General features: G+C 41.0%; 1 protein-coding gene across 2 annotated transcripts in view; it reads right to left on the bottom strand.

Moving 5' to 3' along the window:
- Window positions 1-13,840, bottom strand: part of brd7 (bromodomain containing 7) — a 42,636-nt gene that overhangs the window by 6,456 nt on the left and 22,340 nt on the right. For both annotated transcript variants that reach the window (XM_048547163.2, XM_048547164.2), the window contains exons 7-12: window positions 10,255-10,442; window positions 8,990-9,119; window positions 8,657-8,732; window positions 7,718-7,825; window positions 7,178-7,313; window positions 6,483-6,594 (exon numbers count right to left, since the gene is read on the bottom strand). In XM_048547163.2, the coding sequence (XP_048403120.2) occupies window positions 6,483-6,594; window positions 7,178-7,313; window positions 7,718-7,825; window positions 8,657-8,732; window positions 8,990-9,119; window positions 10,255-10,442 (750 nt within the window). The remainder of the gene's footprint in view (window positions 1-6,482; window positions 6,595-7,177; window positions 7,314-7,717; window positions 7,826-8,656; window positions 8,733-8,989; window positions 9,120-10,254; window positions 10,443-13,840) is intronic.

Genomic DNA, 13,840 nt, shown 5'->3' with positions numbered 1-13,840 from the left:
ACTAAATATCAACAAAATTAGTGGCAGAACACTTCACGTGTTATTATTGCATAAGTGTGTGTCACAAGTTCCCATCACACTGGAATGATGTAAATGTATACTGAAGTTTGTAGTATCACAAATACACCCAACTCAGTATGAAATATGAATCTGGCATGTTCCTGTAGCTTTCAGTCAAAATGAAATGCAAGTTGTACAGTGAATATGGCTGTAACAACTTGTTTTGGCATTGTTGTATGCAATAAAGTAAGGCTTAATCTTTTAACAGAGAGCACTGTTATACAGTTAAAACAGATTATCTCTACATACCACACAAACATTTTCATGAGTTAAAAATTAAAAGTCACCCCTTCATTACCCATCTCCTTACTTTTGCATCCTTTACTCAACCTCCACCTCATGACCATCAACTGCTTGCAATTCAGTCTATCAGACCAGGAAGCAACGTGGGTAGTCAAGACATTTTAGGCAAGCTGGTGTATGCGGCTGAACGAAAGAGTTTTGAAGCACATTTGACAATGAATAGAAAAGGAAGAGGGATGTTCTAGACAATAAAAGGACACAAAGTGCCTGCAAAAGACATAGGCAGGTTACATGCGAAACCGACATGGTGGCAGACTGAGCATACTATAGGAAGGTGTGAGGTTTAATGTACGATGAACGGCTAAGGATCCTGGGATTGTATTCATTAGAGTTTAGAAGGTTGAGGGGAGATCTAATAGAAACTTACAAAATAATGTATGGCTTAGAAAGGGTGGACGCTGGGAAGTTGTTTCCGTTAGGCGAGGAGACTAAGACCCGTGGGCAGAGCCTTAGAACTAGAGGGGGTAAATTTACCACAGAAATGAGACATTTCTTCGGCCAGAGAGTGGTGGGCCTGTAGAATTCATTGCCACGGAGCGCAGTGGAGGCCGGGGCGTTAAATGTCTTCAAGGCAAGGATCGATAAATTCTTGATCTCACAAGGAATCAAGGGCTACAGGGAGGGTGCAGGGAAGTGGAGTTGAAATGCCCATCAGCCATGATTAAATGGCGGAGTGGACTCGATGGGCCGAATGGCCTTACTTCCACTCCTAATGTCTTATGGTTATTTGCATTGGAGAGAATAGAAAAGCTGGAAAATTAAGTGTTGATGCACCCATACAAGGAACCCAAAAAGTCAACATGGAGGTACATCACACAATTAGGAAAGCAAATATCATACAGATCCTTATTGCAAGGGAATTGGAGTTCTAGAACAAAGTCTTACTATAAATGTTATGTACTTTGGTGGAATAGTGTGCAGTTTTATACACTGAAGATATTCAAAGCAAAGGAGGTGGTCATTCAGTTCAGCATGTCCAGAATAATCAATCAAAGGTTGACTGCACTAATCCAAATCTTAGTCTGCACCCTGGAGACTATAACAATAGATATTCTGTTGCCAATGTTACAAGAGTTTCTGAATCAAACACTTTTAGGCAGAGAGTTTCAGACTCCCACTATCCTTAGCGAGGGGAAAAAGGAATCAACTCTAATCTTAGCCTTCTATCTCTTACCTTAAATCTAAGCCCCCTGGTTATTGATCAACGTATCCAATCTTTCCTCAGCTCAGGCCTGCCAGTTCAGGCAGCATTCTGGCAAATCTTCTCTGCACCCTCTCTACCACAAGCATATCCTTCCTATAATGTATTGACCAGAACTGCAAGCAATGCAGGCCTAATCATTGTTTTATACAGCACCAACATTATCTCCCTGCCCTTGTATTCAGTGCTTCAGCTTATTAAAGCAAGTGCTAGAATCACACAGCAGAGAAACAGACCCTTCAGTCCAACTTGTTAATGCTGACCAGACAACCAATGACAAAGGCCCATTTCCCAGCATTTGGCCCATAACCCTCTGTATGCTTCTATTCATATACCCATCCAGATGTATTTTCAATGTTGTAATTGTACTCACCTCCACCACTTCTCCTCTGGCCGCTCGTTCCATACACGCACCACCCTCTGTGGAAAAAGTCACTCCTCAGGCCCTTTCCCCTCACTTTAAACCGATGCCCTCTAGTTTTGGACTCGCCCACTCTGGGGAAAAAGACCTTGCCTATCTAAGAATCCCAGAAGCCTCCTTAATCATCTTATCTATTTGCCTTCCAGACTTCAGGGATCTGTGGAAATGCACACTAAGGTCTCTTTTTCATCAGAACCTTCCCACCATTCATAGTGTAATAATCCCTTGTCTGGTTAGCCCCTCCCCAAGTGCATTACCTCATACTGAGACTGAATTTCACTTGACACTGTTCTGCCTGCCTGAACAGTCTGTTGATATGCTTCAGCTGTTTACAAACACCCTACTAATTCTCATGCCATCCATAAACGTCTCTATCATAACCCCTACATTCAAAACCAAATAATTAATGGACACCACATACAGCAAGGGCCCCAGCACCAGGCCCTGAAGAATCCCATACTGGAAACAGACTTGTCACACAAACAATCCTTTACCATCACCCTCTGCTTTTTGCCTGTCAGCCAATTTTAGATCCCATGACCAACCTGCCATGAGGGACAGTACCCAAATCCTTGCTACAGTCCATTTACACTACATCATACACATTATCCTCATCAGTACTTGTGGTTACCTCTTTAAAATAGTTAAATTTGTCAACCTTAACAATTTATGCTGACTTCTCCCAAATAAACTGTTTCTCCAAGTGCAGATATATTCTATTCCTCAGAATTATTTTCAAGGCAACTAGAGGCAGCCAGCAATGCCCACGTTCCATGAGTGCTTCCTGACTGGCCTGTAATTAAATTATGTGATCAATCCTTTCCTCTTGTCCTTTTTAAACATGAGATATTGTCAGAAGTCCTCTGGCACCTCAACTGCTGCTGGACAGGATTTGAAAATTACCACCAGGACTCCTGATACCTCCTGCCTTGACTCCCTCAACAGGCCAGGATACATCGCATCTGGGGATTTATGCACTTTTAAGGTTGCTAGATTCACGAGTACCTCCTCATTCTATTTTACTTTCTTGTAATAGTTCACAGTGCTCCACCCTGATGTTTATAACTGCATTGTCCTTTTCCAATGAGTAAGACCAATGCAAAGTATCCATTGAAGGCTGTACCCAAGTCTTCTGGGTCCACATGCGAGTTACTTCTATGGTCTTCACTATTTCCCTAGTTATTCTCTTGCTGTTTACATTTTTCAAAACCCTTCAGGTTTTCCTTCTTTCTCCCCATTAATACTTGCACACGCACTCTGTTTGTTTCCTAATTGTCCTTTTGTTATCCTCTGCATTTTGTTTTATACTTCTTGAGGTAGTCTGTTGCATTGAGCTCTGTGTCAACCATAAGATTTTCTTTTCTTCTTAATCTTTGCGTCCTTTGGTCTTTGTCCCACCCTTCGCCTTTACGGGACCATATTTGCTCTGTATTCGGGCAGCACAGTGTCAGGGACCTGGGTTCAGTTCTAGCCTCAGGTAAAGTTTGCATGTTCTGTGTCTGCACAGGTTTCTGCCCACAGTTCAAAGATGTGCAGGTTAGTGGGTTAGCCATGGTAAGTACAGGGTTACAGGCATACAGTGATGGTCTGGGTCTGGGTGGGATGCTCTTCAGAGTCAGTGCAGACTCAATGTGTGAAATAGCCTCTATCTGCACAGTAGAAATTCTATGATTCTATTTCCTTTTTGGATGCTTTCTACTGTACTGATAAAACTATCAGTGCTCCTAGAACACTTGGTGGGGGGGGGGCGGAATCATGTCCTAGCAAAAATAGTCTTTTCCAGTTTAGAAATTTTCCTACAATAAAAGGCTGACTAAATTGGGTCTATATTTTCTGGAATTCAAATGAACGTTAGGTGATCTCATTGAAATGTTTACAGTTTTTTTTAGATTCCCTACAGTGTGGAAACAGGCCCTTCGGCCCAACAAGTCCACACCTCTCCTTGAACATCCCACCCAGACCCATCCCCCTATAACCCACACACCCCTGAACACTATGGGCAATTTAGCATGGCTGATCCACCTAGCCTGCGCATCTTTGGACTGTGGGAGGAAACCCACGCAGACACGGGGAGAATGTGCAAACTCTGCACAGACAGTCACCGAGGCTGGAATCGAACCCGGGTCCCTGGTGCTGTGAGGCTGCAGTGCTAATCACTGAGCCACCATGCCGATTCATCAAGGAGTTATGAAGGAGTTTGACAGGTATGGAGAATTGTTTCCACTGGCTGGACCATATAGAACAGTGGGGTGGGTGGGAGGTCACAGTTTTAGGATAACAGGCTGCTCATTTACAACTGAGATAAGGGAACCTGTGGAACTCTCTACTCTAGAAAGCTGCGGATGCCCCATCATTGAATGTGTTTAAGGCTGCGATGTCACAGCATCAAGAGACATGAGGTGTGTGCAGGAAAGTGACATTAAAGGCCAATATCGTCCAATGATCATACTGAATAGTGCAGCAGTCTCATTTGGTCAGTTCTTGTGTTCTCATGACAAGGAAAAACATTGACAAAATAAGAAAGCCGATGAGCCGGAAAGCATTTAAAGCGGCAGTGGTCAGGCATGGATACATTGTCTCAATCTGTTGCCTGTTTATCTTGGTTGTCAGCACAACCATCACTGGGAAAAAAATTGTTAAACAGAAATGCAAATTAGGAAATAACTAAAGTTTTACATATTTTTGGCCTTTGTCAAAAAGACAACAAAAGTGACCAAAAACATTTTATGAACCTATACTCGAAAAGTCATATCCCAGAGCGAGTCCTGGCTTGATAAACCAGACGTTTTATTTTTGCTTTAGTTTATCATGAGCACATTCACAAGAAACTGCCAGTGTACTTTTATTGGAAGAACATCTATGTTTATTACACACAAGTAAACATGACCTGTGTTATAGCAGCTATACTGTAAAAACTGAAAAATATCAGGAAGAAAGACTAAATCCTTTTGCCCTCAAAACCACCTTACAGACACTCAAACCTCAGTCACCCCTGTCTCCACACTAACGGTCTAACTGGGGTAGATGTTATCCCAAAGGATGGCTCCAGTGCACCCTTTTTTATCATCAAGCTTGCATGACAAACAAATGAGTTGGACTTTACTTAATGTTGCAAATAAGGTCAATCTTACAGCATTTGGCACAAGGATCCCAATTACCTTCACTGGTCATTAAACATGTTGCGATTCCTACAGTTCTACATTCTCTAAAGTGGATCAAAGTCAACGTTGTCAGATAGTTTTTCGAGGTGCATTGTATAAATTCACGAACAGTTCTAATGCCATTATCGTTTGGCCTGAAAATTCCATAGTTCACCTCAGATTACCCAAAACAGTAAAGGTATTTCAAAGGTTTGAACAACAGGTGAAGTTGGTTGATTCACGGCTGCTACCATGCAGAAGCAACACAAGAGGTGTTCGCCACTAACAGGATTGTGCCTACAAACCAAAAATAAGTTCTGATTATTACATAACTGAGTAATGTGGTGTATAGACTTCAGTGCCAGTGTGATGCCAGGTACGTGGATTAACCATCCAAAGACTGGCAGATCATGTCAAACAGCAAATCTCTTTGTGTTTGCTATAAGTACTGACTGTAAATGACCAGCCTGCACAAGCAAAACTCACAGAAGTGTCCAACATTCGATGTGATTCCTAATTAGACATTTACTGGATAATTCTGAGTGTGCAAAGACTGAGACTGAGTTAACTTAGGATTGAAAGTTGGCAAACTTGCACGCTGGAAGCTACATACCAATAGAGAGAGCCTTAGACAGAATGAACACGTACATATGCTGTGCCGCAGTCAACAAAATAAGTGACAATCATTTCTCAGGGCAATGTCTTGACCAGGGTGAACCTTCTTAGTTTAAATTTTTTAAAAAATGCCAATCATAAATTGGTGTGTTCTCTGTGGCGAGGCCTCGACCAGAGTCCTGTTCTGAGGAAGGGCCACCAGACCCGAAATGTTCACTTTGATTTTTCTTTACAGTTGCTGCCAGACCTGCTGAGCTTTTCCAGCAACTTCTGTTTTTGTCTCTAGTAGAGTCCGCTTGATAAGCAATGAGCACTCTCATACCATATAAATGTTGGTTTGCCCCTTTCATGCTACTCTAGGTGAGACAAATAACTATTGATGAACAAGAACTCCTCTCATCTCAATTTAATCATCAATTCCATTTCCAACAAAACACTAAAAATCAGCAATTGAAAATCAGAATAAGAGCCTGATCCACACAAACCCATTAGAAATACCATGAGAACCTTCATTGAGACCAAACTCTTCACTGCCTGACTACTTATTTTAACAGTTTTCATGCTTAGATTAGTAAATCATTTATTTGCAGCAATAGACTTTTTAAACCAGCTGCATTTGTTATTGTTTTATTTGTGATGTTTCAACAAATAACCCGAACTGCAAATGTCTAGAGATCTTCTCACGTGTAGACTGAAACGTTTTTTTTAGAATCAAACATTTAGCAGAGAATTGCACACTTACTATTTCCAGCTCTTTCATTGTTTTAGAATGTTCACCATTTGTAAGGGAATCCAGTAAATTATCCACCATGTTCACACTGTAGTCTTCATTGCTTGCCAAAAACTGCTGTACACTGGGAACAAATAGGTTTTCGATATTAGTCAATGCTTCGATTTCTGACTGCCCTATTTATAGGTAAATTTATTGAGACGTTTGCTCCACATACATTAAGAATTGAAGCACATCAGGCTTGACCAGAAAATGTCTGATTGCAGATTCCTGTACTACTTTAAAAAAAAGACAATGCAACACAATTAATTGCATTAACTTTCCTAGTTTAGAAAATAGAGACTTCTAATGTCATACATCTGACCAGTTTGTGAGCAATTAATAGAATAAATGACATTTAGCTAAGTCTCAGTAGCATTGTGCATTTTCCTTTTTAAAATTTTACCTAAAGTCTAGGCAGCAGGAAACCAGTTATAAGAAACAGAATTGTTTTAGTTTGTCTCACATAGAAACTGAGATGATTTATTCTATAATCAGATGATTATTTTGTGCTAACTGTGATATCACTCTCCAATTAATTAATAAGATTATACATTGGAGTGGAAATAATCACGATTGGCACTACATTTCTGATGTTCATTCACTAGTGCTGGAGTACCAATGCCAATTTTCATGGGTTTCTTTAAAGAATTAGGGTTGGCACTCACCTGAAGGATCCCGACATACCCAATTCATCGCCATATGTTGAATATACCAGGTCCGAATCCTCTTTGCTGAGATTAGCACAAGTAGAATCATAAACTGGAGCGTAAGAACTGAATGGTCCATAATTCAAGTAGGTTACTGCAACAAAACATAACAGTGACAAATAAAAGCAGTTTACTTCCAAAGAAAACACTGCAGCAAGTAAAAAGTCAGGTTCATGTGACCACACCTTGATCTAACAGTGGATTGAAATTGTTAGTGAAAGATATAACTCTAGAATAATGTGTTAGACTCTACTTACAAACCCCTTAAATTACCAGGCAAATCAGAACTCCACCCAATACATTACCAATGAATGATTCTGCTTAAAAATGAAAATCAGTGCAGTGGTAATAATCTCTGCAATTTAAGTGAAGATACCATGGAATTGCCCTGCTGCTTGTTCTCTGTGGCATCCTTGGCTTTGCAGAAGGTACGTAAAACTGTTAAAAAGGCTTAAGGCCGGTTAACTTTCATGGAACCAATATATTTGCAGCACTAACCTGGAATGACTTTATTACGTTTGTCCTCCTTAAATCCTTGCAGGGTATTGATTCCAGACTGTAATCTGCCAGCCATCACACCAAGCTTCAATGGACAGTAACTTGGGTCTGCAATAAAGCAGCAGCGTGTTTTAGTAATATTGTGCTAAGTGAATGTAAATGATCAAGTAAAATGACAGCACTGAACATGGACTTAGGTGGAGCAGTTTATGCCAAAACATCTCTTTCACTTTAGATACTTGCTTTTGAATATACCCCAAAAAAATGTGACAAGTCCAATTTTGTTTATTGGTCCTAGGGGTATTTAGTGGGTTCTAAAATTTCAACCCAGCCCCCAGTAGGCAGGTGCACACAATTCCTCACAAGTTAGCTTGCCCATCGACAGGTCACCATGTTGTTGGAGTGGTGAAGTCAAAATGTCAATACAGCAGCTAAGAATGCTCTTCTCAGGATGAGGCCAAAGGAGAATGCTGACTATGAACAATATCCAACCCAAGATTGCAGAAGGTAATGTGTAAGGAATTGATGGCAATAGCTAACATTAAAAGAAAAATACTCAACTCCCTGGGGCAACTATTCCACAAGCTCATCAGTACCTCACATTGATAAACCCAAAGGGCAACTAACAGTGAAAAGGCCAAAAGAATTGCCTGACGCACTGGACATGAAGATGCAATGCAGAGGACTGTGTAACAGTAGTTTGAAGTTTTTTTCTTTATTCATTTGTGAGATGTGGGCATTGCTGGCTGGCCAGCATTTATTGCCCATCTCTAGTTGTCCTTGAGAAGGTGGTGCTGAACTGAGTTCTTGAACCGCTGCAGTATGGATCATACATTTTTAATTTGAATTACTAATCTTCTTATTGCAGTTAGACTGATAAGCTTCAATATACTGAAATATTCTGGCACCAATGTAACTCATTTTTCCACAATCTCTTACCTCCCATGTCAGGTTCTACTGCATTCAGAATTCCAAGGGTAGTGGTGCCATCAACTTTTCTTCTCCGGAATTCAAACTGAAAATAAAAATTAAACATGTGAAGAATTTTAATTGTGTCAATATTCATCTTCCTTTTTCTCCCCCTATCTGGAGGAAGTGATATCCTTCCAAAGGTGCTGAAAACCCACTGATCTTACCTGTGCTTTCAGATATCAGCATTTGGTGTGATGGAAAGGCACATCGTTTTAAACTAAAACTAAGAAATCCTTAAACAGTACAAACAAACATTCAGCACCTTGACTCATCACATTAAGTAAAGGAAACAGCATTTACCTTACTATCTATTTTACGCCGGGTCAGTTTTCCAGAAGATTCCTCAATAATACGGTCAACTTTTTCCAATTCTCTGTCAATCACATGATTGGAACTGCTAGATGCATCCTCACGAGATTCCTTTTCCAGCCTTTGTAAAACAGTCAGCAGAAAATAATCATTGATCATACAATCGTTCGCTGTCTCCCTAACATTACAGAAATACATCCCCATATTTAACTTTGATATGCATTAAAATGGACAATTATGGAACCCTCAGAATTCAAATAATATGCATTCTACAAAGGAGAAATCAATATTTATCATTAATTTTTATATGAGATGTTAAACTCAGACACCACCTGTTTTCTCAGCAAGACTTAAAACATTGTATGGCCCTTTTTTGAATAAAATCAATATCTGGTCGTTATCACATAATTGCTTCTCAGAACTGTACGCGCAAACTGGCAGTCTCCTACAAATGACTAAACAAATATCCATCAGCTGTTTGAGATGTTCTATGGTTGTAAAAGTCATAATATAAATTCAAGTTTCTTTATAATATCATGTAATAAAGATTATCTTAACAGTTCTCAGAAATTAAATGACATTTAATGTATAAACTGAATTAATAACTAAATTAATAATTGCTGTAGACACTCGTTCTATTAGCCTTCCTTTTCCAATCTGTCCTCTGATTAATTTTACCTCACCTCATTTACTGTAATACGTATTTACAGGAACTGGTACTCTGCCAACATCTCACCAAGAACCAGGTGTTGTAAATGAACTTTGACAGTGAAGATCCAACTAAAGTTACCACAGGGGATGTAACAATTAAGTCACTTGCTTTACAATCTCCATCAATTCTTCACTCATAAGAAATACTCAAGTAGGAGTTTATCACCCCAAACACTGAACATACAACATCAGTGCCAGCATGGTCAGTGCATCTGATTTAAACTCAACAATCTCTATGGAAATGTTAGTGCAGTATTATTGGAACAAGGATGCAATGGATTTTTCTTAAGCAAATACCCTTACATCAAATTGCATTTCCACACGTTCTCAAAAACTGTCAGTAATTGCCAAAAGGAATACCTTCCTTGCTAACTATGTGAAATGCTTCTAATGTGAAGATATGTACTGTTTGAAAACTCAGCTCTATTCTCAATTATGACATATAATTTCTTTCCACTCAAACTAGTAGAATGGAAACACTTGTTACCCTGACAACAGTTTCATGCAAGCTGTGGAAGTAATGAGCTGCGTTCACAATACCTTACCTTTGATCTTCATTCTGATCAGCTGATCTCTCTCTGTCATCAGTTTGCATTGGATCCCTTCTGGCATCCACCTCATCTTTCCTGCGTTCCCCACTGTAATCTCCTGTCCTTAGCTTCTCCCCCTGCTTGTGGGATTTCTCCAGATCCTGCATGAAATCTATACTCTGCTTCAGGCTTTGGATTTTCTCCTAAAGAGACAATCATATACTGAGTGAGTCGTCCACACAGAATACTCTGTGCCACCGTTAAATGGCCACAGACAAAGAACTGAATAAGTAATAGTTCCTACTTCTCCATCAATCCCGGTACTAAGTTAACATGTGGAAACATGTATTTTACTTTGACTTATGTAAAAATGGACAAGGTCTACAAATGTTGTAATAAGTGCTTTCTCCTGACATCTCAGCTTTACAGAGCTTGTACGCATCCACAGAACTAACTCTGGAAGAGCCTAATGCAGAAAACTCTCCAGAGTAGTCAATGCTGGCAGGACGCTATCTACTGCAGCTAAAAGCTCGTGAAACTCGATGTAGATCTCCACTGGGCCTGCAATCACAGCATTTAATGACAGTCATTATATAAAACAGAACACTCAAAAATGTCCAAATGTTGTTTCCAAGGTAAAGTTTCAAAATGTTGTTGAGACTGAATTAGGAATCAAGCCATATTAAACAAAATAACTTATTGAAAACCATCAAGAGTTCAGTTCATTTTAAATCAGACAGACAGTCTGTGGGACTGCCTGGCTGAGGGAGGAGAGGGTGAGGGAAGGATACCAACAAGCAGGTGAGGTGAGGATGCTGTGACATGCAGTCAGCATCACTAAAAGTACAGAGGTTCTACCTATCCCAGGTGTTGCGAGGGATGGTACTGGCTGCACTACCATGGAATGCTCCAAGTAGTTGGATTGTTGCATGTCTTTCATGGACAAACGTGCAAAGAAAAACACCTTTGACCATACGTTTATCAGGAAGTAGTCAGCACATAGCGTCCTCAAGACCCTGCATGAGAAGCAGGATGGATTCTGTCCGGCTGTTCCCCGAACAGACTGTCAAAGTCATTTGGCAGAATGCTTCATCACTTAAACTTTCCCAGAAGCACCAAGACGTCGCTTATACGGTGGTGAGAAGAGTGCTACCTATGAGATCCATCGTGTAGGCCCGGACTCTCTCTGTCACCACCCACTGCTCTTGAAGTGCCTGTTGTGGTGTTGAGACTGTCACACATTGCCTTCTGGAGTGTTCCTTTGCAAAGGAAATCAGGAAAAAGATGCGATGGTTTTTGTCAAGGTTCGTCCTGAGTAGCTGTGACACAGGACTCTGTGCTATACGGTGTATTCCCTGGGATGCACACCTAGACAAATACTGACTACGCCTGGAGGACAATCAACTCGGTGAAAGACACTCTTTGGTCTGCTTGAAAGTTGTTGGTCTTCTAGAGCAAAGAATTGACCTTGACCAAGTGCTGCAGAGTTGGACATGCCAATGTTCAGGACTACGTTCTGAAGGATGCGCTAAAGCTTGGTGCAGCTGCCACCAAGGTGCAATGAGGAAAGACTACCATTTAAAGATCTTTCTGCTGAAGTACAGTAGGATCTGTTCACTTATCAGACCCTCCTGGTGATTCAAATGGATGTAAATGGAATCTTGTATAAGTAAATGCTTTGGGTTTGTATGTTCTCCATATGTAAAAACTGTGTACATAAGAATTGAACTGCTCCAATGACAACATATGTATAACAAGACTTTTATGAATCAGGTATATTTTTGAAATAAAAAAATGTTAGTACCACCCAGAGGAATGGGTGAGGCAATGATCATGTAATAGACACTCAGCACCACCCAGAAGAGTGGGTAAAGCAAGCAGCATGGTAAAGAAGCAGACAGACCGTTGATGTGCCTGAGTGGAACATGGAACATAAAAAAGAATATGATCTTTCTAGTTTATATTTAGGAGAAAGTAAAATAAAAGCAAGGGATCCATATTCTATTCAGTTATGAATGGGAAACTCGGACCTATAATTTGCACATCCTGTACTACGTGCTTGGTGCTCGATGCTGCTTACAGTCTGGATGACCATGTGTACGAGAAGTGTGCTTGGCTGGAGCAACAGAAGCTCCAGGTTTTGGAGCAGGTGCAGCAATTGTGGGGGCAGTCCAGTGCATTCACGAGGTTGAGAGGTTTGTGGACTGCATGTTTCAGGTCACCCTGCAGCTTAAGGAAGTGTCAGCAGAGAAGGAATGGGTAACTACTCGATAGAAGAGGACTGGGCAGGTAGTGAGGGAATCCCTTGAACAATCTTGCTTGAAAACCGTTTTGGACATCAGTGAGACTGACAGTTCCTCTGTGATGATCAGCCAAAGCCAGGGCAATGTGGGGTGTCCATCTCCTCAGGGAGAGGGAGAAAGAGTATGGAAAGGCAATAGTGGTGAGGGCGCTAGACAGGTACCTCTGTGGTCACAGATGTGACCCCTAGATGATATGTTGCATCCATGATCCCAGGGTCAAGGATGCCAGAGAACAGCTTCAGGGCAGTTTGAAGTTGACCAGCCAGAGTTTGGTGTGCTCTACGTTGGAACCAATGATATAGGGATAAAAAGATAAATGAGTCCTGCAGGCAGGTTTCAAACAGTGAGGTAGGAAATTGAAAAGCAGGTTAAAAAAGGTAGTTATCTGCAAGCTACCCATGGTGCTACGTAGTACTGAATGTAAGAATAGAGGGACACTGGAGTTGAATGCGAGGCTGGAGAGATGTTAGAGGAGGGGATGAGGTTAGATTCCTGAGGTATTGAGATTGTTTCTGAGGAAGGCCGGACTTGTACAAGTTGGACAGGTTACACCTGAATAGGAATGGGACCATAATCCTCACAGGGAGGAATGCTAGTGCCATTGGAATGGATTTAAACTAGAATTGTGGGGAAGAGGATCCGGATAGATAGCTCAGAGAGGGAGAGAAACTGAGTTGGAACTAGAAGTTAAAACACAACCGAGTCTGGAAAGCAGAGGAAACCAAGGATAGATAAGGAAGAAGTGAGTGAGTTTAGCGAGGCTAAATGGAACATACTTTAATGCAAAGAGCCTGAGGAATAACAGAAGTGAGCTGAGGGCAGAGATAATGGGAACTGCAGATGCTGGAGAATCCGAGAAAACAAAGTGTGGAGCTGATGACCACAGCAGGCCAAGCAGCATCTTAGGAGCACAAAAGCTGATGTTTCGAGCCTAGACCCTTCATCAGAAAAAGGGGGATGAGGGCACATTTCGGCATGTGGCAGTATAATATCATAGCTAGGAAGAAGACTTAGCTGAAAGATAAGCACAGCCTTGGCAGCTCAACATTTCTAGTTATACGGATAAGACAAAGAAAGGGACTGAAGAGGAAGAGGTGTTGCAATATTGATCAAGGAATCAATTATAGCTGTAAGGAGAGAATGATATCTTTGAGGGTTCATCACATGAGACCAAATGGGTAGGAGTATATCACACAATCTGGCAATACTCTGTCAGGTGTGGACTGCAGACCCTCAAACAAGCAGGGAAACACAGAGAATCAAATCTGTCGTCAAAGTTCTGAAGTGTAAGGATAATA

The sequence above is a fragment of the Stegostoma tigrinum genome, chromosome 16 (genome assembly GCF_030684315.1).
Source record: "Stegostoma tigrinum isolate sSteTig4 chromosome 16, sSteTig4.hap1, whole genome shotgun sequence".
NCBI lineage: Eukaryota > Metazoa > Chordata > Chondrichthyes > Orectolobiformes > Stegostomatidae > Stegostoma > Stegostoma tigrinum.
This window is presented reverse-complemented; position numbering and strand designations above follow the sequence as displayed.